This window comes from Micropterus salmoides, unplaced genomic scaffold, assembly GCF_014851395.1.
Source record: "Micropterus salmoides isolate LMB-PRFRI ecotype aquatic unplaced genomic scaffold, ASM1485139v1 Ms_hic_scaffold_8, whole genome shotgun sequence".
Taxonomy (NCBI): Eukaryota; Metazoa; Chordata; class Actinopteri; order Centrarchiformes; family Centrarchidae; genus Micropterus; species Micropterus salmoides.
Window position 1 is genome coordinate 6169434 of NW_024044570.1, and position 26512 is coordinate 6195945.

The 26512-nt window shown below is 40.2% G+C and overlaps 1 protein-coding gene across 1 annotated transcript; it reads right to left on the minus strand.

Moving 5' to 3' along the window:
• Positions 1 to 2625: 2625 nt before the first annotated feature.
• On the minus strand, positions 2626 to 18596 carry LOC119893722. Its single transcript, XM_038706052.1, has 3 exons — positions 18246 to 18596; positions 4726 to 4863; positions 2626 to 3085 (listed from the first exon to the last, which is right to left on the minus strand). Exons 1-3 carry the CDS (start codon positions 18594 to 18596, stop codon positions 2813 to 2815), a joined length of 762 nt encoding a protein of 253 aa, XP_038561980.1. The 3' UTR covers positions 2626 to 2812.
• Between the last annotated feature and the right edge of the window lie 7916 nt (positions 18597 to 26512).

The following is a 26512-nucleotide window of genomic DNA, read 5'->3' on the forward strand; positions in this document are numbered from 1 at the left end:
GCCATCTTCAGAAGTTTTCTGATGACTCTGCCGTGGTTGGATGTATCAGCAAGTGTGACGAGGCTGAGTGCAGAGCTGTAGTGGGGGACTTTGTCACATGGTGCAAGCAGAACCATCTACAGCTCAGCATGACAAAGACTAAAGAGCTGGTTGTGGATCTAAGGAGAGCCAAGGCACCAGTGACCCCTGTTTCCATCCAGGGGGTCCCTGTGGACATTGAGGAGGATTACAAATACCTGGGAGTGCACATGGACAATAAACTGGACTGGGCCAAGAACACTCAAGCCCTCTACAGGAAGGGCCAAAGCCGTGAGGGACGCTAACAGACTCAACAAACTGATCCGCAAGGCCAGTGACATGGTGGGAGTGGAGCTGGATTCTCTGTCGGTGGTGTCAGAGAGGAGGATGCTGTCTAAACTACATGTCATCTTGGACAATGTCTCCCACCCACTCCACTTTCACTGCAAGATTTATTCTCCCAAAATGCACCTCAGAGTGCCACAGGAAGTCATTCCTGCCTGTAGCCATCAAACTTTATAACTCCTCCTACTAAGTGTCAGACACACGGACACTTAGTTAGTGTTAAACTGGACATTATTATCTGTTTTGTGCAATAATATCTGTTTAAATACTTAATGTGTAATTCTCTCTGCTGTAATTCTGCTGCTACTATTTATTCATTATTACTGTTCCCCATAACAATTATTTTAATTATGTAAATGTTGTACATATCCACACTCCTATATATTTTCTTGTATTATATATTTTTACTCTGATATTTATATACTTCTTTATATACCAACTTTCTATCTTTATTTACATTCCTTTTGACCTTTGTGCAATGTGTGCAACTCTGACACAGAATTTCCCTCCGGGGATCAATAAAGTATTTCTAATTCTGATTTCTGATTCTGAACTAGTCGTTGTTGCCCTCCAGTGGGTGAAAGCACTAACAACCCCTGTCAATCCAGGAGGACAGGATATTTTTCCGTCTTAGATCTAAAGAGATTCACTGTGTCCAAATAAGGTTATTGTTCACGCCTTTATACATGTGTGAAGAGTCTATTGATTATTGATTTAAATCAAGACACTGTACAAAGTTAACCTAAGTTTGCTGGGTGTCTTTAAATTCACATGCAACACTTTCTAAAGATAGCCAGTCAGTCTGTTGCATTATCCAGGAGATGGATCACAGAGTGCGTATTTAACAAGACAGCTGCGCCTGTCAGTCAACTCAACAGAACAAAGGGCACAGGCTGTCGTATTTCAAAAATTTAAATTCTGGAAAAAGACTAGTAACAATACTGCTTTCACCCTCCACAACTATCTGCATAGTTTGATACCAGTAGAGGTAACTGAGAAAATCTTTTCCTTTGTTTGTATATTTGTGTTTTTAGTAATGTTACTGACCCTTCAACAACATAATACTAAAGCGGTTACATATGCATCGTGGGAAATGATCTAGATAATGTATCACTGCATGGCATTGAATGTTGTTAAGAGCCTGTATTTGAATTTCTTGATCGTACAATATTTAGCTCTCACAAATATTCTAAATCAGTTCCTGAGAGGAAATAAAGACTCATTCCAGTCAGATAGAAGCAGTGTGGAAATGGGGCAGGGGCTGGCAAATACAGATTTTTATAATTTAAACTGAGATTTCAGATTGAGAGCAATAAACATTTTAGTGGACCTGCTCTAACAAACTAACAGCTGTCTTGTGTCACAGAATCATAGTCTTATTAAAAAAAGGCTCAGCAAAAAACTTTTTTTCTTAATTCTTAATTCAAATTCTTAATTGTCAAATGTCTGTTGGATGTAAACTCATCTTAGGAATTTCACTATTTAATGCAAATTTATCGATAATATATCAATTATTAGTCCTATAAATGGTAAATGTTAATCCAGTAAAATGTAACACCTTTGTAACTGCATTACTGAGTTAAACATACAATTTTAACATAAGTTAGGTATGATGCATAGAGCCCTATGTATTTGGTATTTCCTTGAACTTACATTTCATTTTGCCCACCTGTGTCCCTAAAAATCGTTACGTGCAAACCAGAAAATTTTTTTACGAGCACAATGTGCGAGTAACTAAAACTTACCATAATAATAGCTATTAATCAAACCTTTTAGCATCTCTCCATACCTCTTTTTTTGTTGTTTAATCTGTGAGCCTGTATTTCTTTCTCTGTCTAAATGTTTTCTCCTCCCGTGTCCTCTCTTATGAGGCTTTCCTGTGCTGGACAATCGGCTGTCCTGGGACCTCCTTCTCTCCCTTGGCTGTCGGTGGATAATACTTTGGTACTGAACCAGAAGACTATTCACAAATATGCCAATACAGTAAATAATAGTAAAGTTTGACTCAATTCTCAAGGACAAGATTGCTTTTTCTTCTGCATTTTAAATTAAATGCTTTTGCTAAATAGAAAAGCATACAAGCATAATGAATGAATGAAACATTCACCCACTGTGTTCTCTTTGGTATGGACAGACTCTGATATCAAATCTGTTTTAATTGTGTTTATTAAATTCAAAAATGGATTATTAAAAAATGGAACAAAGGAAGAAGAAATTTCAGTACAGGATATTCACACTAAATGAAGCTGTGATATTAATTTTACATCTATATATCTATATATTCAAATGAGACATCATTGTTTCTGACAACATCAGAATATTTTGTATGGATTTGCAATGATACAGTTTATGCTTTAAAGACAACACACTCACTTTCTTTTCAAAATAAAGCTAACCAAAAAAATACATGGCCAAATTTGTGGGTTTTCTTGTGACCTTTCTCGCCCTGTTAGACCTCTTTCACCAGAAGGCCATAAGGACGGATGGCCCTCTCTACCATCTTCTGCACTTCTGTCACCGATTTCCCCTTTGAGATGGGAACCAGCCAGTAATCTCTGTTCTTTCTGTGTTTCTTTCTGTATGCAGGGTTGATCCGATTCTGCAGAACCACTTTGTATCTCTTGCCATCATTTTTGGAGGTGAATTTCTTGGCGTATTTTCTCGCTTCAGTGATGTTTGGAGTAGAATAAATCCCCCTGCCATACACATCACCTGATCCTGGCTGTTAAAAAGAAATAAGAATTTGAATTTATTAACATTGTGATGGTTCACAAACAATTTTTAGTTTTAAAAAGCATATTTATTAAGACAAGTTACTCCAGACAGTTCATCGCTGACATCGTCCATTAAAAATAAATAATAATTAGAATGTATTAATGTTCAATTATATTGTTTTTAACTCTTTGATTATATCACTAGGTTTATAGATATGCAGTAATTGTAACACGCTACAAACAGTTAAAAGATTTTTGTGGTTGTACGGAAATACAAACACCATCATGATCTCCTTCTTGTTGATATTCTCTGATGTAAGACTTTTTTCTGATTTGTGATTTTTTTGTGATTAACAAGCATATTTCTTGAGTAAAGCTACTCCAAACAGACATTTTGTTATTTTATGTTAAATGCTTTAAGTTTTAGTTTAAAATCACTGTGGCTCAAACCATTTCATACAGTATGATTCAGCTATACAGAAACTGTTAATTATTAATTCATTTATAGATAAATGCAGACTGCTTTACTGATGTTCCTGTTTTGAGCATTATTCTGTTGTTGCTGCACATTTACTTCCAGCATTTAGTTTGCTCTTGCTGACAAAATCATTGGATTTACATTGCGCCAGGTACAGACTTGGTTCTGAGACGTCTATTCTCAGCACAACTTTCAAGACCCATATTTCATCAAAACACCAACAACTCGCTTTGCACTGCCTCATTTAAATAAGTCTCCCACCTGTTTACACCAGTGGCTTGTATTACAAAGTGAGGTCACTGGCTTATCCAGGTAACTTGACGTGTAACGTCGGGATTACAATATAAAAATAACAAAAATGGGAAATTCCCTGAAATTAAAGTCACTACAAATCCAAATCATTCTGGTGTTTTCTTCTGAATACGCCTAATCCACGGCAAAGTCTTCTCTCATAAATGTATGACTATATTGTGAGAGATATTCAAGTTTTTAACTTGTAGATTTGTGATTATTAGTTTCTCAAATCAACCACATTTATCTTGGAAATTCTTTTCCCCTCTCCCATGGCTCCATTTTTTTTATTACAATGTAACTTTACATCTTAATCATATTGCACATGAGAGAAGAAGTACAAAATAGAGTATTAGCCTAAAATAAGAATACTGTGAAGGTGATTACAAATTTACTCAATGCGATGCCAACAAGCCTCCCTGACTTAGTCGGCCCCACGGGTGTTAGATTTAGCCGTTAAACTCCTCATATTCTGACACAATTAATGCGCATTCTTCTGGTGAAAATACAGAGCATGCGCCGTTGCAAAAAAACTCTACCTGCTTGGCCGAACCCCGCCCCTTTTATGCAAATGCTCACCAACTCCAATGAAGTTAACACCGACTCAACTAACATCTTATTCACCGTTTAACACCAGCATAGGCGGTCAGAGTTTGTCAACCCTGAGTTTGCTTGATAACCCTGAGTTAAGTCTGAGTAGATTAAACTCCCTTTGTAGTAAAGGCCACATGTGCCCAGAATACCACAAAGATGGGCAAAGCCTATTTCAAGGTTGGAGTCTCACGTATCATACCTTAATAATGTTAGAATTGTATGTGTAACTCAGTACTGCAGTTACAAAGGTGTTACATTTTACTAATAATTGATATATTATCGAACCTTGTAGAATCCTTCGATGATGCCTTCAGCACCTTCCTTTGATGTCCCATGGTAGGACACAGGCCACTCTCCTGGCACTGACTCTGTGCTTCGGCGTCTGTTTCCCAGCCAGGTATTTTCACCATACTTATCCAGGACCTGTGACAAAATGTTTATGTGTGACAACAGAATTTTTTGTTGACCTCTGCTTTTTGTGATTTTAATGATGAAGAGCAACATAATTGTTATGAATGTGTGCAGTCGATCTTATGTGGGTATATAGTTCACAAGATTTGCAATGGATAGATATTGTAAAAAACTTGCAAAAGTAAAACTGACCCGTGATATCATCAAAGAGTAAAATGGGTTGAACTAAAGATATCAGGCATAAATTTAAAGCTGCACTAACTCAAAAGTCTACATCTCCGTTAAAACCAGATTTTGATCCTGCATTTTGTACAGAAGTTACATTGGCATTGAGGAGTATGCCCAAAGCTTCTAGTGCAATGTCTCTACCGATCATCTCTACAACTAGTTATAGTATGAAAAAGTAGGACACTGCCTTGTTTGAAAGGAATGTCTGAGATTTCTAAAGTTCTGTCATCTTGCTGGGTGCAATACAGACATGCAATAAGCTGATTGAGGAACTGAGGCTCATATTTATAAGCAGGCACTTGCTCAAATTATTCAAATGTTTTTGTCAATGGTGCAAGTTATGCTGTTACATAATAAGGAAAAGCAGTCATGTTAAACCGCAAACTATTCAAAACAAGTTGCCTTGGAAGTGGAACAATAGGTGATGCCTGTCAGTTTACATTCTGTTTTTCTTTATGCTTTCACAAAGTTGATGTCATTTTGATGACATGTTTTGCAAGGACACAAGTATGCATGAGACATACAGTAACTATCAAGTAGCTGAAAAGTTTGCAAGATCCACAATGAGCACAGTCAGTCACTGTGGATCTACATAATTTACGATCAGATTGTGTTTCATTTTATCCCAAAGAAGGGAATCATGGTGTCGTGGCCAAAACCCTTTTGGGTTATACTTCATCACAATTTTTAGAGCTGAAGACCACATAACCAAAATTTCAAACACTGCCACCAGCAGCTCCCACTGTCAGAGTTCTACAGGGATTTGGAAAAGCCCAGATGAGGCAACATACCAAAAGCCTGCTCAGTTTATGTAGCTCTACATACATAGAGGAGCAAGCATTTTCTCTTAGTACACTAAATTACAGAAGGCTGAAGATAACTGACACGCGTCTCCATGATGTACGACACTACAAGACTTACACTGGGTTGCAGTTCTTCAGTGCAACTACTGATTACAGCGTAGAAAGTAAATGCTTTACAATATCTGTAAAATGTCTCATGTGAAATCATGCAGTTATTTTCAAATTGTGTTATGTTCCAATACAAATTGAAAAATGTGAGCATTTCAACATAATATAAAGCCAGTGAAATTTAAAACCTGACAGACATCGTCAAGCTGAAGTTCATGAGCAGTATGCCTTGTGAAATTTAATATGCACATCATGTTGGACACTTTCTAATAGGTAACTTGTTGCACATTATGCAGATATGGAGCATAATGGAGTTTGTCACTGTACACGGCTTTGTATTCTGAAAATTGACTAGTATCGATACTGACAATTTTTGTATATACCAAAATATGTTTATGGTGAATTACAGTAGAATAAATAAAAAATAAAAAATTCGTTACACAAAGGAAGCTGTTTATATTTTTGCCAAAACATGTAACTTAGGTAACGCTGAACTAAATGCCACTAATAACAATATTGCTTATTGGCCAAAACTGCTCCCAATTAAAACAAAACTGAGAAAGTTACTGGAGCTACTCCTTGTTTTGCAATTTTATTTAATAATAAAAATATTAATTTGCATCTACATATATACATATATATGGGTAGTGACATTTAGCACAGGTAGGCACCTCTAAGAAAAACTGTGGTTAGATCCTTGAGTGGGAGCACTGATTGCAGACACTGAGACTATGCACAGCCAGCACAACATCAAGATTACTGTAAGAAACCAAGCATTAATGAAAGATACAGCACTACATATGTTATTTTTGTCACGATCCTGTTCTGAGCTTGTCTGTGTTATATTATTTTGGCCATGCCTTCTCGGTGTTTTGATTTTGCTTTCTCTGTGTCTGGGTTTCAGTCCTGTCTGTCTGTGGTCTTGTATCCAGTCTTCTGCTCGTTCTGTGTGGTGGTTCTGATCTGTCCTGTTATCTCGGTGTCAGCCTTTAGTACTGTTCTGTTCCTGTCCCTCATGCGTTAATTTCCCACCATCATGCTTGGGTTCCGTCTGTTGGTTAGGTGTCATTTATGTTCTCTGCCAGTTTCAATAATCTGATTTTGATCATTCAGCTCTAGTCTCTGTTTAGCCTTTATTATTCATCCACATCTTACTTAGTATCTGTCTTGCCTCGTATCTTAGTTCTTAGTCCTGTACCTTAGCTCTTGTCTTAGTGTTCACTCCTGGTCTGTGTACTTCTGTGTTTTGCCCATGTCTGTTTGAGTTCTGTTCAAGTCTTAGCTTCGGTCTGTGTTCCTTGTTGTTTAGTTGTGATCTGGATTAGTTTGTTGTTTTCAATATTCTGATCTGTTTCTTCTTACTTTGATTTGTTTAGTGTTCAGTACTTGTGTTATGTCTGCACACCTCCAGTAATCTGCCTGCCATCCAGTCTCTCTGTTTTCCCCTTCTTTCTCTCTGCCTCGTTAACCCTGATCCCAGTCACCTGTGTTGCTCCCGCCCTGCTCGTTAGTCCCTGTGTATAAATTTCTGGTGTTTCTGTTCTTTCCCTGTCCGGTCATTGTTGCATGTCTGTCCCGTCCCTGCCCTGCCCTGCCCTGCCCTGCCCTGCCCTGCCCTGCCCTGCCCTGCCCTGCCCTGCTTTTTGGATGTTGCCAGTTCCTGTTCCAGTGAGTTTTGTTCTGCCTGTTTTCTGCGTTGGATTAATAAACCCTGAACTCCATCTCAGCTCACAAGTGTCTTGCATTTGGGCTCACTCCTGCTGCACTCACTCAGCGTTTTGTGACAATTTTTGTATTAATTTTTTAAGAAATACAATTGTTTCAAATTATGCATGTATAACTTTTAAAAAATACGGTGAGACTGAAGTTGAAATGTAATGGTGAACTTGTTATCCAGTAATGTAAAAATATAGAAAATCAACAACACAGTAATGAATAACAGCTGGAAAACAGTGTTAATTGGTAAAGCAACACATGTAAGCAGCATGACAGCAGAGGATAAGAAGTTCACCATAAGGAGAGAAGGGGGCAAACCAGCCCAGAGGGGGATATATAAGGCCTGCAGACCACAGGATTGACTCCATCCTCCGACCTGCTGGGATGTTGTACAGATTTATCTGTCCTGTATTGGAATAAACTCTTTTGCACCGACTCTTGACCGTCTCCAGACAAGTTTTTGATTGCAAACTAATTGACTATAATAGAAAGTTAATGGAGTATTTTTTTGTCAAAGTTTAAAAAGCTGGTGAAGGTGGGGACCAGGCTTAACTGGCCTAGCCTGGTTGTACATCTGATCCACTACGAGCACACTTGAGCATCAAATTTACAAAGAAATAAACCAACTCCAGGAGGAAACAAGTGAAGTACTGCCACACCTCTCTGGAACAACTGTAACTATGATTCTGGAGTATTTCATGGAGAGAACATTCTCATTCCAACCTACAATGATCTGCATGTTAGGCTATATTTCAGAAACAATGAAGTGGTTGTTATAAATCTGAGGATGACAATCAGCATTGTTCCAGCCCAGTTGAAAGCACCACTCTGTGCTTTTAGAAACTTTACGGTGTTTACAGAAAACAATCTGACTTTCATATCTAATTCCCATTTTGTCCCATATCATTAGGGGTCCAAACCCAGGGGGCTGGGGCCACACTGTTGCACAAATGATTTTTCTAAATTACTGTTAGACTGAGGTGGTATAGAAAGGTGCACACACAGCAGACGCCCATTGTGCTGTAATCAAGGTAAATGTCTCTTGGCCTGTCACAGTACGCTGCACGTTGTAGCGGCATATCGTGATATAGAACACAACCATTTCCAGCTGAAATGTGCAAAACTTACATTTCCAAACTCATCCTGGGCAGTGAGTCCAATCCACACAGTACTTTGCAAGTAGAATCTATGAACTCTCATGATCAAAAGTTAAAGAATTTTGATAATCCCAAAAATGTGCATGCAATAAAGTAAGAACTTCTGCTCAGTTTCATTTACTTAAGACTCGGATTGACATCATACCATACCATTGTTTGAAATCTGACCGATGATGGTGGTGTCGTCCGCCGATTTCACAAGAAGAAGAACGTACTTTATTGTAGCGAAATCATCCTCTGCATTTAACCCATCCCTGAAGGGAGCAGTGGGCAGCTACAGCACCCGGGGACCAGTTCCAGATTGAAATGCCATACCAGGTCAAACAGCACTGTCTGGAGAACCTACCTAACATGTTTTTGATGGTGGGGGGAACCAGAGCACCCAGGGAAAACCCACACACATGCAAACTCCACACAGAAAGGCCGGGGCAACCCGGGGTTTGAACCTGCGACCTTCTTGCTGTGAGGGGACAGCTATAACCACCAACAGAACTCTCTCCGTGTTGGAGGATGCAGTCGTGGGTGTACAGTCTGAACAGGAGGGGGCTAAGCACAAAGCACGGGGGGCTCCAGTGCTAGACTGGAGGAGGTTTGTCCGCCAATCCGAACTGTCTGAGGAGGAGTGTTGTATTTAAACCCAGAGTGCTGAGGTTGCTGATCAGTTTCATGGGGGAGATTGTGTTGAATGCTGAGCTGAAATCCATAAACAGCATTCTAACTTTTTAGGTACAGGGACGATTTTGGCTGTCTTGAAGCAGGTGGAAACCCTTTCCTGAGACAGTGAGATAAAAAAAAAAAAAAGTTTAACTTTTATTTATTCAGGGGAGCTTCACTGAGAGGAAGCCTCTCTTTTGCAGGACACATTCACACCTGAAAGCTGCCCAGTACAACTACAGCCTGGTCTGCTGGCCACTAAGCACTCCACTCCACTGGAGCTGTTCGGGTTATGGGCCTTGCTCAAGGGCACCTCAGTGGTGGTAAATGAGGGATGGCAAGCACTGCTTGGTTTACTTTCCACACCCAGGTTTTATCATGCCGGTCCGGGGATTGAACCTCTCACAAGCTCGCTTCTCTAACCTTTGGGCCACCACGTGTGATGTTGAATAGGTCAGTAATGATATCTACTAGCTGATTGGCACAGGTTATTAGTACACAGCCAGGAATGTTATCAGGCCCAGCTGATTTACTCATATTCACTCTCAGCAGGACTCTCCTCACATCTGCTGTGGATACTGACAGTGGCTGGTCCTCTGGAGGTGGAGTGGACTTTACAGCTGGCTCCTTGTTAAGGAGATCAAAGCGCGTATAAAAGAGTTAAGTTCTTCTGGTAAAGTGGCCTCACACATGATGGGAGATCTCATGCTTTTGTAGCCTGTAATGTTTTTGATGGCCTTCAGATATCTTTGGGGTTGTTGGTGTTGAGGTCTCTTTACAGTCATTTAATTTTTCAATTTGTCAATTAGCTCTATATATAAGTAAGATTTTGTTTTTAGTTTGTTTTATTAAAATCTTCCCTCCCTTTCTCCATCCATCCATCGTCAACCGCTTATCCTGCATACAGGGTTGCGAGCCAATCCCAGCTGACATCGGGCGCAAGGCGGGGTACACCCTGGACAGGTCGCCAGTCCATCGCAGGGCCTCTCCCTTTCTTTAGTTTTTAAAATGCCATTTTGTAGTTTATTACATATATATACATAAAATAAACTACAAAATATGTCTTGCTTTTTGACAAGCAATAGCATTTTTCCAAAGATTACAAACAGAATTACAAACAATACAAATAATAATAATATGATCATTACACAATAGAATGACTAAATTTAGTTATTAGTCTAGTCTGAGTTTCCACTGGTTGACCTCAGTTCTTGGCATGAGGAGATGTATTTTGCTGCCATGATTTGGAATTTAGGCATTCTCCCAGTAAGTAGGGAGTTTCTATTAGTCTGATTTAAATTTGAATTATTTTTCTTCATTTTGAATTGTTCCAGTCTCTGCTGATGTCTCCACTTTGCCTCCTTGATGCCAGCTTTCAGTCTCGCCCAATCAAAAAGCAGCTTTTTTGGCTCTATAAAGAGCCCTCACCGCTCTAGTCATCCAGGCCTTTTGGTTGGGAAATGGTATGATTGTCTTAGTGATCACCACATAATCAACACATTTGCTGATGTATGATGTCACAAATTATGTATATTCCTCAATGTGGCTCTCCTGGGTGGCGGCTTGTCTGAACCTACTCCAATCTGTGTTTGCAAAACAGTCCTGCAGAGCTGCTGTAGCCTCATCTGTCCACACTTTGACTGTTTTAATTGTTGGTTTGAACCTTTTTATCAGCTGGGTGTAAGTGGGCTGAAAAAGCAGAGAAATATGGTCTGATAGACAAAAATGGGGACAGGGGAGGGCTTTGTAGCTGCCAGGAATATTCGAGTAGACGTGGTCCAGTGTTCCTCTGGTGGGTATGTGGAAATGCTGGTGGAATTGAGGTAAAACAGTTTTTTTAAAGTCTGTCCTCAGGAAGTTATTAGTTTCTGACTCTGATAAAGTAGGAAAGACAGTGTCCCAAAACTGTTTCTCTGTTTAACTGTATCTCTGAACTCCCTTTAAACCAATCACACTGTGAGTCACCCCAGAGACTGTTTTCTTGCAGTATGTGGTAGATTTCTTGAAATTCAGGCGCGTTGGTTTAAGTGGTGGAGATTACTCAAATGAAGAGGAGGGTCTACCCCAGAAAATTTTAAGCATTGAGGACTTAATTTCCTGCATTCTGGTGAAAATTTCTGCCTTTTCTGACTCAATTTATAGTGGAAAGACTTCATTTATTTAGAGGGGAACACAAAATTCAGGCAGCAGGTAACAATTCGAAATATAAAAAATGTATAGAATTTAATGCAGTAAGGCTTTCAGACATTCTGTAGCTATTGCTTTTAAATAGCCAATATTTCTCTTGTTCAACTTTTATAATTTTATAAAATCCCTGCTGAGTCAGCACACATGCAGGCATGATTCAGTCTTCCCTCCTCTTTTGTGTCTTTTGCATGGGGATGTGCATGTGGCACCTTTTCACCTCAAATAAGTTCATTTTAATTAAAGTTATACTCCTGGACTTTAATAAATCCTGTGTTTTAGCAGGTTTTTGCTCATGTTCAAAACCTTCTGCACATTCTGAATCTCTCACACATCTGTGCTCTCTGACAAAAAAAGACATGGTATTAAGAGACTAACGTCATCATTTGATGAGAATTCATAACATGTTTTTAGTCTACCTATACTGTAATCTGCTGTGCATAAGGCTACTTATTGCTCTGCAGGAATTATCCTCTTTAGACCGTTTGACCGACACAGTGCACAGACTGCATGTTGTATGTGAAACCGAAACCAACTGAAAACACTCACCACACACACATTAACCTCAGCAGCTCCGGTAAAGTGCAGCTCCCAGTCCCAGAGCAAGGCTGTGCCTCAGGTCAATTAAATTCAATTTTATTTATATAGCGCCAAATCACAACAACAGTTATCTCACAGCGCTTTTCATAAAAGAGCAGGTCTAGACCGTATTCTGATGTTATTTGCAGAAGCCCAACAATTCCCACCAAGAGCAAGCACTAGGTGACAGAGGCAAGGAAAAACTTCCTTTTAAAATGTTCAAATCACTGAACTCTACACAAAGACGCGACTCATCACAACTGTCTGGACTCACAGCGCGAGCCCTGAGGTGCACTTAATTACTATCACGGCGATCGCCGGTGTCACAGCAGCTGGGCTGGTTCATTTGAGCCAAGTCGAAAACCTTCTCTTGCGGCGCCCCCTGACATTTTGTACCCTAGGCAGCCGCCTATGTCGCATATGCCACAGGCCGGCCCTGGTCAACATAAAGCTGTAAACTGTTTTTAACTTACAGAGCACAACCATGTAATGTGCAGTGCAATCAATGAAATCTTAAACTCCTGTAGATCAACACACCACCAGACTCTCAAACCAGTGTAACATTAACTACTGTAAATAAAACTGTAACATTACATGATCAACAATAAACCTGTAACTTCTTTGCAGCCAACAAAAATAATTAACATGATGGCAGCCAGCGGGACGTAAATGATTATGTTAATTGACTACCACAAGTTAATATGGAGATATTTGTTGTTTCCTAGCAAAAATTATAGTGGGATACAAAATACAAACTGGGATCCAGAGAATGTCTAGTACTCTAGAGCTTATCCTGTTCATTAAGCCTTACAAAGAAGTGTTGCATCAAAGAATGTTCTGTAACTTGAGCTAAAGTTTACAGGAATGTTTTTTAGTATAATGTAATTTTATAAAACTATAACTAAGATACTGAAAAGATCGTGTTACTGAAACAAATAACTTTAAGTTATTGAAATATACTAAAACATTACATTATATACTAAAACAAGACACTTTGAAAGCTTTAACATTGCCTTTGTCTCTTTGTCTCTCTCTGACAAAACAACTGGCCACAGCCTGGCCTCCTCAATAAAATTGGTCTAGAACCGCCACTGTTTGGAGCCCCCCTGGAGAGACCCACCTCACACTTTGAAAACCTCTGCTATGGTGCATTTTTTGAATTTGCATCTGGAGAAGTGTAAACAGCAATGACAAAAACACTGGAGCATTCTCTATATTAAACGAAATGTGTAGGTTTTATTCTGAGCTTGAGTGTGACTTGTTGCTGTTTAATATTTAAATAAGAGCAAAACCCATCGTTCAAAGAAATGATTGGCAGCACAAAAAAGCAGTAACTTTAGATAGCCCTTTGTCACAAACTGATATCCAATCAGGATTTTGGAGAGACAGCTAGCTTAAATAGTGGCATCGGCAGCTACCTGTGGTATTTTCGGGGGCAGCTTGAAATGCCACAGATTTTTCCTGAGATGACACAGCACCTTTCGCCGTTTATGTGTATTTCCAGTGTATGTAGTGTCGGTCTTCTTCCTGGATTTTTGGCTGTTTTCACAAAGGTCCATTTAGGGTATCTACAGGCTGTTAAGTGCCCCCTTCAGGTGGTTCTGATCCTTCACTATGGCTTCTGCAATTGTTGCTATGTAGTCTGCTCAGTGGTCCAGGGTTCTAATGACTCTTAGCTTGTGTTCCAGTGGGTGGTAGGAATCAAAAAGTAAGTATTGACCCATGTGTGTGGGTTTCCTGTAAACCCCAATTTGCAGGCTTCTGTCATCTTCAATGTGTACAGCACAGTCCAGGAACACCAAACTGTTGTTGCGAACATCTTCTCATGTGAACTTGATGTTACTGTCCACAGAGTTCATATGTTCTGTGAAGGCTTGCACTTCCTGGGTTTTTATTTTAACCCAAGTGTCATCCACATACCTGTACCAGTGGCTCGGGGCTTTTCCTATGAAGGAGTTGAGGGCTTTTTCCTCAACTTCTTCCATATAGATGTAGTCCATGGGTGACACAGGTGAGCCCATGGCACAGCCATGCTTTTGTCTGTAGAATCCTCCGTTGTATTGGAAATTGGTGGTATTTAGACAGAGGTCGAGTATTTTACAGACCTGGTCAGGGCTAAGGCCAGTTCTGTTGGCCAGGGTGTGGTCTTGTAGTAGCCTTTTCCTTACTGTTTCTACGGCCTCCATGGTGGGGATGCAGGTAAACAAAAGATGTCCCATCATAGGACACCATGGTTTCATCTGAGTCCAGTTTCAGTCCTCGAACTTTGTTTACAAAGTCAATGGAGTTTTGGATGTGGTGGGGCGTGTTACCAACCAAAGGGGCTAAAATGGTATATGTGTTTGGCAATGTTTTAGGTGATGGAGTTGATGCTGCTGATAATAGGCCTTAGTGGGGCTCCTTCTTTGTGTATTTTGGTTAGTCCATATAAGCAAGGAATGGCTTCTCCAGGATACAAACAGTAATACTGTTCCCGGGTGATGTTTTCTTTCTGAAGTTGAAGCGGGTCCTGCTTCAGTGTTTTATATGTGTTGGTGTCCATTAGTAGTGTGTTGACTTTGTCCTATTAAGGACTACCGTGCATCTTCCTTTGTCCGCCAGGAAAGATGGTGATGGTGTTTTGATCCTTGCTCAGTGATGTCACAGCTCTCCTTTCTTGGATGGTGAGGTTGGAAGGGGGTGCCTTCGCATTAGAAAGGGCTGCCGATACCTTTAGCCTGAGCTGTTCTGCATCTGTTTCTGTTAATTTGTTTTTCCTAATAGTTGAATCTGTAGCTGTGATGAGGTCCACTGTAGGTAGCTGCTGTGGTGTTTAGTCCTTTGGCCAAAACATCTTGTTCTGGTTGGGTGAGTTCCCTATCCCCAATTCCCCCAATTCTCCTGTTTTGTTTGCGTTGCTGGCTCTTGTCTGTAGGTTTGGAATTTTCGGGTCTGTCTTTATTTGCTCTCATTGTGTTAAGATGTGCTTTCTTGATGAAATCCATGACCAGGTTTTGGTGTAAGTTTTGATTCCTTATTCAGAGCTTCAATGGTGAAATGGATCTGTCTGACCCTCTCATTCAGTAGCTGCCGTTGTGTGCTTTCTCAGATCAAATCTTAGATCAAATCTTAGGTGTTTTCTGTAGTCTGCAACTTTACCGGCTATCCTTTCATACTCCCGTACCAATCTGAGGGTGTTCATCCCAAAATGATTAGCAAGAAGTTGCTAGTCATCCAGGTCATAGTAACTAGAAGACGTTTCGTCCCTCAGCCAAGGCCGCTGGTTCGTTGGTGCTCCTGGCTGTCGTAACGACAGTCGTCATGGTCATTAGAACCACCAGAACATATCAACTCTGTGGACAGTAACATCAAGTTCACACGAGAATATGTCCACAGCAACAGTTTGGCGTTCCTGGACTGTGCTGTAAGGTTATAACTCTCACAGTATTATGTGAGAGTTATAACTTTATGGGATTGGAAAAGGGAACACATAAGGTTGCATGTTCACTCGATAGACTTAGCTATCGATTTGCACTATGGTAGCATTTTTCGACAAAGCAGCATATATTGTCAAAACACTGGCATGCCGGAACAGGAGTGATGTTTCAAGCTGTTCGCGGTCTTTTTTCAACAGTCTAACTCTGAAAGTCCACCAACTCCGGCTGCGCCACGGTTTTGTTAGGTCCCCAGTCCAGCATCACCACTGTCCACTGGAAGTGTCTCAGCACTGACTTGTTGTTTATTTGTTATTTTTGTGCTTCTACTACCTTCCCCACAGCTCTCTCTGATCCCGTTTCGTTCCGTCAACTTCAGGCTGCATATCCATAGGGAACATTTCAGAATAAGAGCATTTTGCCTGCCTGATTTTTCTGACATGTTTTAGATTTTGTTGATTTGGTAATCAGTGTTATGCTACATAGTTAAATGGTTTCTTTTTGTGTCTATTTTAACAGTGTTTATTGTTGTTTTATGATAGTGAATCTGCACAGGGTATTTTATTTAGAAAATTGACTGGATGAGTGGAGATAACCATGGAAAGCTGAAACAGTATGTGAAAGCACACACGGTTGTGGGATTACGCCGAATGAGTGATTGTGGCATAATGGTGGACATGGAATCTCTGTATGAAAGCAGCTACTGAGTAAAAAGCACATTTTGACTATTTAATTTATGCAACAGTACAAAAAAAAGCAACATAAATTGAAAAAATGTGAATGCAGCTATGCAGCTATTTTTTTCATTATATTCGGTTTCAGCTTCGGCAAGAAATTTCATTTTGGTGCATCCCTGGTCTTGATGCAAAAACATATGTCTTAAAGAGCAGAAAGGTAATCAGAATGAGGGTGTGCTCTTTTTCTGAAATACTTCAGGGTCATAGTTGCAGTTGTGCCAGAGAGGTGGGGTTTCTTCCTGGAGTTGGTTGCTTTCTTTGTAAATTTGATGCTGAAGCTCAACACATTGTCACAATACAAAGCAAACAAACAACTCAAACAAGATGTAACAGAAAGGTAATAAGAATGAGGGTGTGTTCTTTCTCAGAAATACTTCAGTCATAGTTGCAGTGGTGCCAGAGAGGTGTGGTTTCTTCCTGAAGTTGATTGATTTATTTATAAATTGGATGCTGACGGTTAACACATTGTAAATCTTTTTGTGAGACCAGTTTTACAGGTAGTTGACGTGTGTGTTGTAAAGTGGCACAATGTGGTACAATGCAGCTAATGCTAACTGCTACCATCTCTGTTTTGTCATTATTGGGAGCAGTTTTGGCCAGTAAACAATACTAGTGCGCTGTTCAGACTACATGACTTGCTGTCGTAGTACGGGAGTCTTGAAGTTGTTGTTCACACTACGTGACTGACCGGTCACAGGGGGTCACATACTACGTGAGCTTACAATAACTCTGTCACCCGATGGCTGGTCTCAAACCATGTTTTGTCAAGAAAACATATGAAACGGGAAATGAACTACACATGTAACAGCTAGTGTTTTGTCGTCAAAAAAGTAGCTACCTGCTCTGCCAGCTGCTTGCTGTCATTGGCTGGATGTGGATGTCAAGTCAGCCGACTCCTCCAGATATTTGGCATGCTTGAAATCTGACTGGCGTCGGTGATGTGTCAGCGATGCATCACAGAGCCGTTTTGATGCATAGTTGAGTAGTTCACACATAACAACTGGCGACTGTCAAACAATCGCTGATTGACCCCCGATCACAGTCCGACGGTTGGTGAGCCCAGCGACTGGCAAATTGGGCTTAAAATCGTGTGGTGTGAACTGAGCTTTAGTTTTCCAAATGTCATCAATTATTTATTTATTTATTTATTTTAAACCTCTCCTGCATGCCAGGCAGCCTGGTAAAGAGTATGAGGAGCTGGATACCATATTGTGTCAGACAAATTTTACTTCAACAAGAGAGTATTAATATATTTCTTTGACTGTTTTATTATTTATTTAAATTTATTTGTCACTGGGCCAGACGGGCCAGACATGGGGATGGGGAAAAGAAACACCACACAAACAGACAGCCCAGAGAAAGGACAACACCTGCAAGAGAACAAGGATGGGGGGTGGGGACAACAGGAAATAGCAGAAGGAAACACCAATTACAGAAAACAACAAAACCTGCAAGAGAATGACCAGGACTCTCTGTGAACTGTTGGAAAGGAAGTCGATTATCCACAAAACCAGTCAGTCGTCTAGATGGAAAGTGAAAAGTTTCTCCATATATGTGGCTGCAGAGTGTTAAATGCCGAGGAGAAATCAGCAAAAAGAAGTCTGGCTGTCGTGTTGGGAAAATCCAGATGTTTATGGATGGTGTCTAAAAACCTTTGCATCGTCCACCCCTCTACCTGCGCAATAAGCAAACTGAAGTGGGTCCATCTGTGAGTCTGTTATGTTAATAATATGAGATTTGATGACCCACTCCATAGCTTTTACAATTAGAGAGGTGAGAGCCACTGGCCTGATCTTGATGTAACTTTGGAATAACTTTGGAATCCTTCCACAGCTGGGGGACTGTGCCATCATCCAGGGATCTCTGGAACAACTGGAACACGCCGCACAGCTGCTCAGCACAGTACTTCATAGTACGACCACTGATGTTATCCGGGCCTGTTGCTGTGTTAACTTTTGTCTTCTTGAGGGCTCCCACCAAATCCTTTATGTTAATGGTGAGGGAGGAGTCACCAGGTTTGAATTTGGAGAGAACTTCCTTTAGCTGAATGTTATCTGTCTCAAACCTTGTGAAAAAGGAGATGAGGTCATTGGGGAGGGCTGCTGGACTACTGCTTGCAACCTGAATGAGCTTGCAGGAAGTGGGGACAGTATTCACAGCTGCCATGTTCTTAATACCTTGCCAAGCTGTCCGGAGGTCCCCTTTTGTAAATGATTATTCCACCTTGTCTTTACATTTCAGTTTAGCAATTTTGATGCCATCCATAAATTCTCCATTAACCTCCTTTTTTCATTTTCAGAGCCAGTGAAGAACACTCTTTTTCTTGTTGAGGATTATCTTTAGTTCTTTGGTCACCCAAGGTTTGTTGTTAGGAAAGATAGTAACTTTTTTGATGGGGATGATAGTGCCCACACAGAAGGAGATATATGAGACCGTATCCACTTGCTCATTAATGTTCTATCAAATTATTCCTATCAGTAGCTTCAAAACATCCCTGTAGCCTATCAATGCCATGATCCACTGTTGAATAGTTTTAATTTCCTTCTTAGTCCTCTTTACAACCGGCAGGTAAACTGGGGCCAAAAAAATAGTACGGTGGTCAGTTGAACCAAGAGGTGGTAGGGCAAAAGATTTATATGCCTGTGGAACTGTACCATAGCATTTATCCACTACCCCAAGCAGGTAGTGCAGGTGACATATTGGTTAAAATTATTTAAGAGTTTATCAAGTGAACAATGATTAAAATCCCCCAGGATGGATTTGGGTGAGTCCGGTGAAATAACTATCAACTGTCCACTTAATCTGTTCCATGGCTGTGGTTGCATTTGATCTGGGATGACTATATACCAAAATAAAAAAGAGCTGTGGAAATTCTCTAAGCAAGTAGAAGGGGCGAAGAGAGACGGCCAAAAGTTCAACGTCAGTGGTACAAAATTTCTAACGATAACCGTTGAGCACCAGTGTGTATTTACATAGAGGCAGATGCCACTGCCGTTCTGTTTGCCTGTATTCTCAATGTCACGGTCAAGTCTTAGGGCAGGGGTTCTTAACCTTTTTTGTGGTCCGACCCCTTTTTGAAGTTGAATATTTTGCAATCTATAGCAGCATTCTCGCGTTTCAAAACGAAAATCCGTTGGCTGCAAAGTACACGGACCAATATGGTATCCCTGATATTTCAAATAAAGATGTCATAATATAATATTTGAACATGCTCCCCATCTCCTTTCAGTACACATGGAGTGAGTAGTGGTACAATATAAAATGATTCTGTAGTGGGAGCATTATTTGATGGGGGATATTAGTCAGTTATCAGAATACGCTACCCCTGAAATGATGTTATACTCTAATCAAAAAACAGAAGATGTCATAATACTTAGAAAGTTATACCTTTATGGGTTTCATTACCCCATCAAAGGGATACCCCTTCACGCCTAAGTGACAAAATCCAGAGCACCACGGACCGTCCTGAACTTTGTGTAAACAAAGACTGCAGTCTCCAAAGACTCAAAGCATTACCTATTTAATTAAATCTTTTAGTTACTTGATTACGTTTGCCTCTATTTGAGTAGTCATGTTACCATGTTGTTGCTATCTGTTGTTGATATTTGTGCTGAAAAGAATCTAAATAAGTTACTTTTGCAGTGTTTTTATTTTCAGCAAGATTAAGGACACTCCTTCATCTTATGTGTAACCAATGCTTGTTCACAATACTTTCTCACACAATTCCTTTAGAAATGATGATAAAGAAATGTCATACTATACTCATACTATATTAATCGCCGGCTTGAATATAAGGCTAAATAACTAAATTCCCCAGTTCCTAAGGAAAGATTGTTTTGGATTAATCTAAGCTTTCCTCATGTAACCTGAGCTCCCCCAAGTGGACAAAATAAGTATTACATACCATCGTCGGAAATGCCGTTAATGTATAGATGTCACACATTTAACAGGACCAATAATGCGACAATTGTTTTCCTGTTACCAAATGCTTAACTTAGAACGGTACAACTGTTTGACCACTGAGAGTTCGACCAGCGCAACGAAGCCTTTGTTTCGCTTGAAGCTACACACGCGAAGTGCCGCGACATCGATTTGCCCCTCAGTTTGTTTTATTTTCTTTCTTTCTTTCTTTTGTTTTGTTAAAGTTAAGTTACACTGGACTAATTCAGGAACTACCAAGTTCCCTTTTTAAGCTTTTTCGTCGAGCCAACTTCACAGAGGTCAGACCAAGGCACGTGGTCTCGCCAGCGGCAATGAAGGAAACCTGAAAACAGCCGAATTGCTAGACGGAGGACAGCCAACCCTTGAGGTTTTTCTTCAGACACGGAGAACCCCGGAGAATCCCTAGCAAAAAGCCAGGATCGGACAGCTAGCGTGGGACCCATGCAACAGACCAAAGCAGGCCGTTGACAAGCAGTAAGACCGAACAAAGCATTCTGTGCTCAGGGATAATATTAATATTGTCTTTTTAACTCCTAAACTCATAGCTTACTTTCATTAGTTCTCCTCTGCCGTATGAGTCAAATGCTTCCCACAATCGAACCTCCATTCTCATTTACCCATTGCTTATTTTCCCTGATGTATTTTAACCACCTTTTATATCGCTTTAGTTAGTTAATAAATTCACTGTAATCAAGAAAGTGTGTGTGTAGCCTATTTCCACGTCCCTGCCAAGAGAATTGACCCTTTAGATATGAGACTGACTGATTGATTTAAGATAATTTAGCGATTATTAACTAACTGATCACTAGTAATAATTGTATAATTATTAATACATTTTTAGATAATCTGCACTAAAGGTCTTACTTTAGCCTTAGTTAGCCGTGCGGGTATTAACAATGCTAACGCTATATCTTGCTAACATGCTAACCGCGATTAGCATCACAATTTTTTTTTACAAACTACATAAACGTTGTATAGTATTAATATTATACCACAGGATTAACGTATCGTATTAGTATCAGTTGATTAGGTTAATAGTGTCATTAGGACATGGGTCATCTTCAATTTAATTCAATCTTTTTTCTATCTAACAATCTCTGGAGCTGAGCTGTTCAAATCTAAAGTTATGAAGCATTTAACAGAACAAAACCAGATAGGTGAGGTTTCAACAGGTCATATCACCCAAGCAGCTATGTGTTTTAGTTAAACCTATAGAGATGCCCTGTTCTTTCATTATATATCAAATCTGTCAGGTAGGGAGTGTGTAGTAGCTGTTTTAAAGGACTGATTGTTGAGAAACATCATGGAGCCTCCTCCAAAGCTGCCAGTGTTGAAAAGACATCTTATCCAAAGATCCTCCACATCTAATAACACAAGTCAGTCATTTCAGTTCAGTCAATTTATTTATATTTTTTATTATTTCATAGCAGGTCCATCAGCCTCCACCTCTACCTCCATCATTGGTTTCATACAAGAAGCTGACAGTGCTTGTAAGGTTAGGCCTACATCAACAATAACTAAACAACTATTCACCTCTAGGAACACCCAGTGTATGAACATGTCGGCTTACTAAAATTACTTATTTTCAGCCAGTTCACACGCTCACACGCCACACCTTGTATTTCTCATGCTGAGAATCATAAAGATATCTGTAATTTTCCAGCATTTAAGGGCACTTTCCTCCTGGCTTTTCTCTGTCTCAGCTCTGCTTTTTTTCTTTCTCTCGTTCTGCTGTGCATTTTCTTTCCACACTGCTCGGCCTCGCACACTCACGCACTGACTGAACGCTGTGTTAATGTGTGTGTGCATGCGACCAGTCGCGTGTGATGACAGGGATCATCAGGTTGAGAGGTTGTCCCGCTCAATTCAATTAAAGGACAATCATTTTTGTGCCGAGTTCATAGCTTGCCCTGTAGCCTACTAAATGCCAGAGCCTTTAGGTCGATCAGAAATTAAAAAATTGTTGTTTTTGCTGCAAGCACGTTCCTTACCAGGCAACATCAATGCATGTGCACACACGGAATGGAAGTTGGAAGTGCTAGACTCCATGAATGCGGTAACTGTAGTTTTTTTTTTTAGCATTTTGATTTTACAATTCCTAGACGAAATCACTTGCCTGTGATCAAAGATAGTGAGAGCGGCTGATGTTGGGGAGCACAGACAAATGTGTGCAAAATTATTATTGAAAATGCAGTCAAAAACTATGCAACCTACTTTGATACTGTCCACCACTGGGCTTTGTTTTGGCTACCTGAAACTAAGGAAAGGACTAGAGATGTTTTTCTATATTTTGGCTCTGGACGGAAAGCTATCATCCATCAAGATGGTGAAAATGGCTGGCCTTGAGGCACAGTTCTTCAAGTGGGAGCCCCCTACCCCTGTCAAGGTATTAAAATGTGCAACAAAACAATTATAACACAAAACACTATTCATAAGATGAAATGTGTATCACACACACACAACTTGACATACAAGCATAGGGCAAGTTCTGCAATCCTGCTGTAGGCCTATGTGTACAGCACTGCTACACACATAGCCAAATGTCTTTTTAGTTTTGATACATTTGTATTTTTGAAATACAAGTTTTATATATGAATAGTCTTTTATCAGATTTATCTATTGTTATCATTTCTATTTGTTCGGGTCAGTTGTTATCTATAGGTAAAATTTAACTGCTAGTAAAAACTTGAGAGAATTGGCTGGGCCGAGGGGCCACTGCTGCAAATATTTGAGTTAGTCCTCCTCTAACACGCGGCAAAATGTGCGGCGGGGGCTGCATTGTTAAAGGTCACTTCCTGTTGCCGGCAGGTGGCGCTATGACTGGGTTATCTCACTCCATACTTTTGATAAAACTTGAGAGCCCTGCAACCACGTGGACATTAGTGGTGTATTATCAGGAGGAAGTCACTTCATCAACGAGGATGAAGTCTTTCACCCACAACTCAACTACGATTTCACCAATTTGAAAGACACCAAGAATTACAGTCCCCTCCAAAAGTATTGGAACAGTAAGGCAAATTTCTTTGTTTTTGTCGTTCACTGAAGACATTTGGGTTTAAAATCAAAAGATGAGTATGAGACAAGAGTTAAGAATTTCAGCTTTCTTTTCCTGGTATTCACATATAGATGTGAAAACTCAGGACATATCACCGTTTGTATCAGACAACAGCATTCTTTGGTGAGCAAAAGTGAAGAAACAACTAATCTTAAAGTAAATAACATTTAATATTTGGTGGTATAACCCTTGCTTGCTTGCAATAACTGCCTCAAGCCTGCGACCCATCAACATCACCAAACTGTTGGATTCTTCATTTGTGATGCTATTCCAGGCTTTTACCGCAGCTTCTTTCAGTTCTTGTTTGTTTCGGGGTGTTTCTCCCTTCAGGCTCCTCTTAAGGAGGTGAAATGCAGCTCTACTGGGTTAAGGCCAGGTGGCTGACTTGGCCAGTCTGAAACCTTCTACTTCTTTCTCCTGATGAAGTCCTTTGTTTTGTTGGCAGTGTGCTTTGCCTCATTGTCCTGCTGCATGATAAACTTCCTCCACATTAGTTTCAATGCATTTCTCTGTAAATTGGCAGACAAAATGTTTCTGTCCACTTCTGAATTCATTCTGCTGCGACCATCATCAGTTACATCATCAATAAATATTAATGAGCCTGTTCCAGAAGCAGCCATGCACGCCCAAGCCATGACATCACCTCCACCATGCTTCACAGATGAGCTTGTATGCTTCGGATCATAAGCACTTCCTTTCTTTCTCCACACTTTGGTAGAGATTAATCTTGGTCTCATCAGTCCATAAGATTGTGTTTAACAATAACAGAACTTTTGCGGCTCTGTACTTCCGATTCTTCCTGCTGATGAGTGGTTTGCATCTTGTGGTGTGGCCTCTATATTTCTGCTCTCTGAGTCTTCTTCCAGCAGTTGATTGTGATACCTTCACCCTGCACTGTGGAGGTCGTTGCTGATGTCACTTACTGATGTTTTGGGCGTTTTCTTCACAGCTCTCACGATATTTCTGTCATCAACTACTGTTGTTTTCCTTGGCCAACCTGTTGGACGTCTGTTGCTCAGTACACCAGTAGTTTCATTGTTGTGCTTGCTCTGCCAAATGTTTGTCCAATGGCTCTGGTCGATTTTCCTTCTTTTCTGAGCTTGACAGTGGCTTGCTTTTCTCCCATAGACAGCTCTCTGGTCTTCATGTTGGTTTATCCTTTTTAACAGGAAATCCAGTCTTTATAGTAGTGTTTCTCAACGGGGGCGTTCCGAGGGGGCGCTGGAACACAACAAAACTGTGGTCTGCAACAATAAAACCTGCCAGTTTAGTCCACTGTGACTGGACAAGACGGTGTATTTTTTCTCTGCCAGCTACTTGTGGTGCAGCTCCACCACAAGTAGCAGCCTTCACGGGAGCGGGGAGTCAGAGTATAATCTGTTTACTGTGTAAATTCTGGAAAATCGACACTGTCTTTCTTGGTATTACCATGGAAAAGTGTTTCTCTGAGGAATACACCGCGAACGTCTTATCGCAGTGGTTACACATTTACAAGAGGGATATTCCGCTGTTGGACTTACCCTGAAAGCAACTGAGACTCACTGAGACACCAGCGAGTGGCGTGGATCCACCTCGCGCTGTGAGTCGCAGACAGTTTTGTGCCAAAGCGGACATTTACAGTAGTTTCAGTAGGCTATAAAAATGTAATGTTAAAAACTGAAGCCCTGACTTGCTCTGTTGGGGATTGTAAGCGACACTTTATCAGAGCTGCTGAAGTTAACAGGTGAGATTTCTGTGTCGGTTAGTTTTGTTTTCCTCCGAGGGGATAGCGAATCAGTTATGTAATGCAGTATACGGCATGTAGTAAAATATTATGAAGTCTCTTTAAATAGGCTAATGACGTTAGTCTCGTATTATTACACAGATACGTGGGAGAGATTCTGAATGTGCACATAACATAAGATGATAAGTTACAGTGTTTCCCATAAATTCATTTATTTGTGGCGGCCCGCCACAATATCAACGCTGACCGCCACATATTGATTTTACTATGCCTATTTAAAATCGTATTTGTTTGCAGAGACGCAGGCAGCACGTGTTCGCACAGCACATCCTCTCGCTTGTCCCTCTCTCTCTCTTGCTTGCTCTCTCTCTCTCTCCCTCATGAACACAGCTGCACAAATCAGTACAACACAACGCTGTCAATGTCAGAGAACCAGCTTTAAAAAAGTTATTAGCAAGCATGTAAGTAGCCTAGTTAATATGGAAAGCAAAGTTAATGTTGGAATACAGCTGGGTTTTCGAGGCTAGCACGCTGTATATAGCTGATAGTCAGTTACACTCAGTAGGAAAAAGTGAATTATGATAAGTTATGAACAGATGAGCTAATAAAGTCCAGTCAATAACTGAATTAAAACGGATTAATCTATCACTGAGATGAAAGGGGCCACAAACACATTTAAATAGGTTACTTCCTCACAAAAGACACAAAAGAGGAGGTAAGACTTAATCATGTGTGTTGACTCAGCAGGGATGAAATTAAAAGTTGATCTACAGGAGAAAAACATTTAAAAGCAATAAAGAATGTCTAAGAGCATCACTACATTATATTCTGTTATATTTATAAATTTTTAATTTTCACCTGCCACCTGAATTTTTGAGTTTCCCTTTATATAATAAAAATATTTCCACCAAAAATTGGTACAGAAAAGGCGGAAATTGGAGCAGAAATTTTCACGAGAATGCAGGAAATTAAGTGTTTAATTCTCAAAATCCTCTGGGGGAGGACCCCCATACCCCCGACTTATTAAGTGCCCCTTCCAAGAAAACAGTATCTGGCTTCACACACAGTTTCTGGAAGGAACATTCACTTATTAGTTAAATATAATTAATTTTCACATAGCTTTTTTGTTACCTGGGAATGTAATTAATAGGTTGTTTGTCATTCAATTGAGTGTTTTTTCCATGTTTTAATAACAACAGTAACAACAACAATAAATTAAAAAAATTTAACAATATTCAGGGCAAATAGCCAACTTATTTTTTGATGGGGGGCGGTAAGAGACCTGGATAAATGATAGGGGGGCACTGGCCCAAAAAAGCCACTGCTTTATAGGTTTGAACCAAAGATGAAAACTTAGACTAG

Bases quoted from the DNA above. Each gene is read 5' to 3' on its own strand.
- LOC119893722 (XM_038706052.1), bottom strand. From the start codon at position 18,596: ATGGCAGCTGTGAATACTGTCCCCACTTCCTGCAAGCTCATTCAGGTT. The intron at 4,864-18,245 runs GTTATTCCAAAG...ATTTTGTCACAG, and splicing joins AGCTGTGGAAGGATTCCAAA to GTCCTGGATAAGTATGGTGA. The intron at 3,086-4,725 runs GTTCGATAATAT...TCTTTTTAACAG, and splicing joins TCATCGAAGGATTCTACAAG to CCAGGATCAGGTGATGTGTA.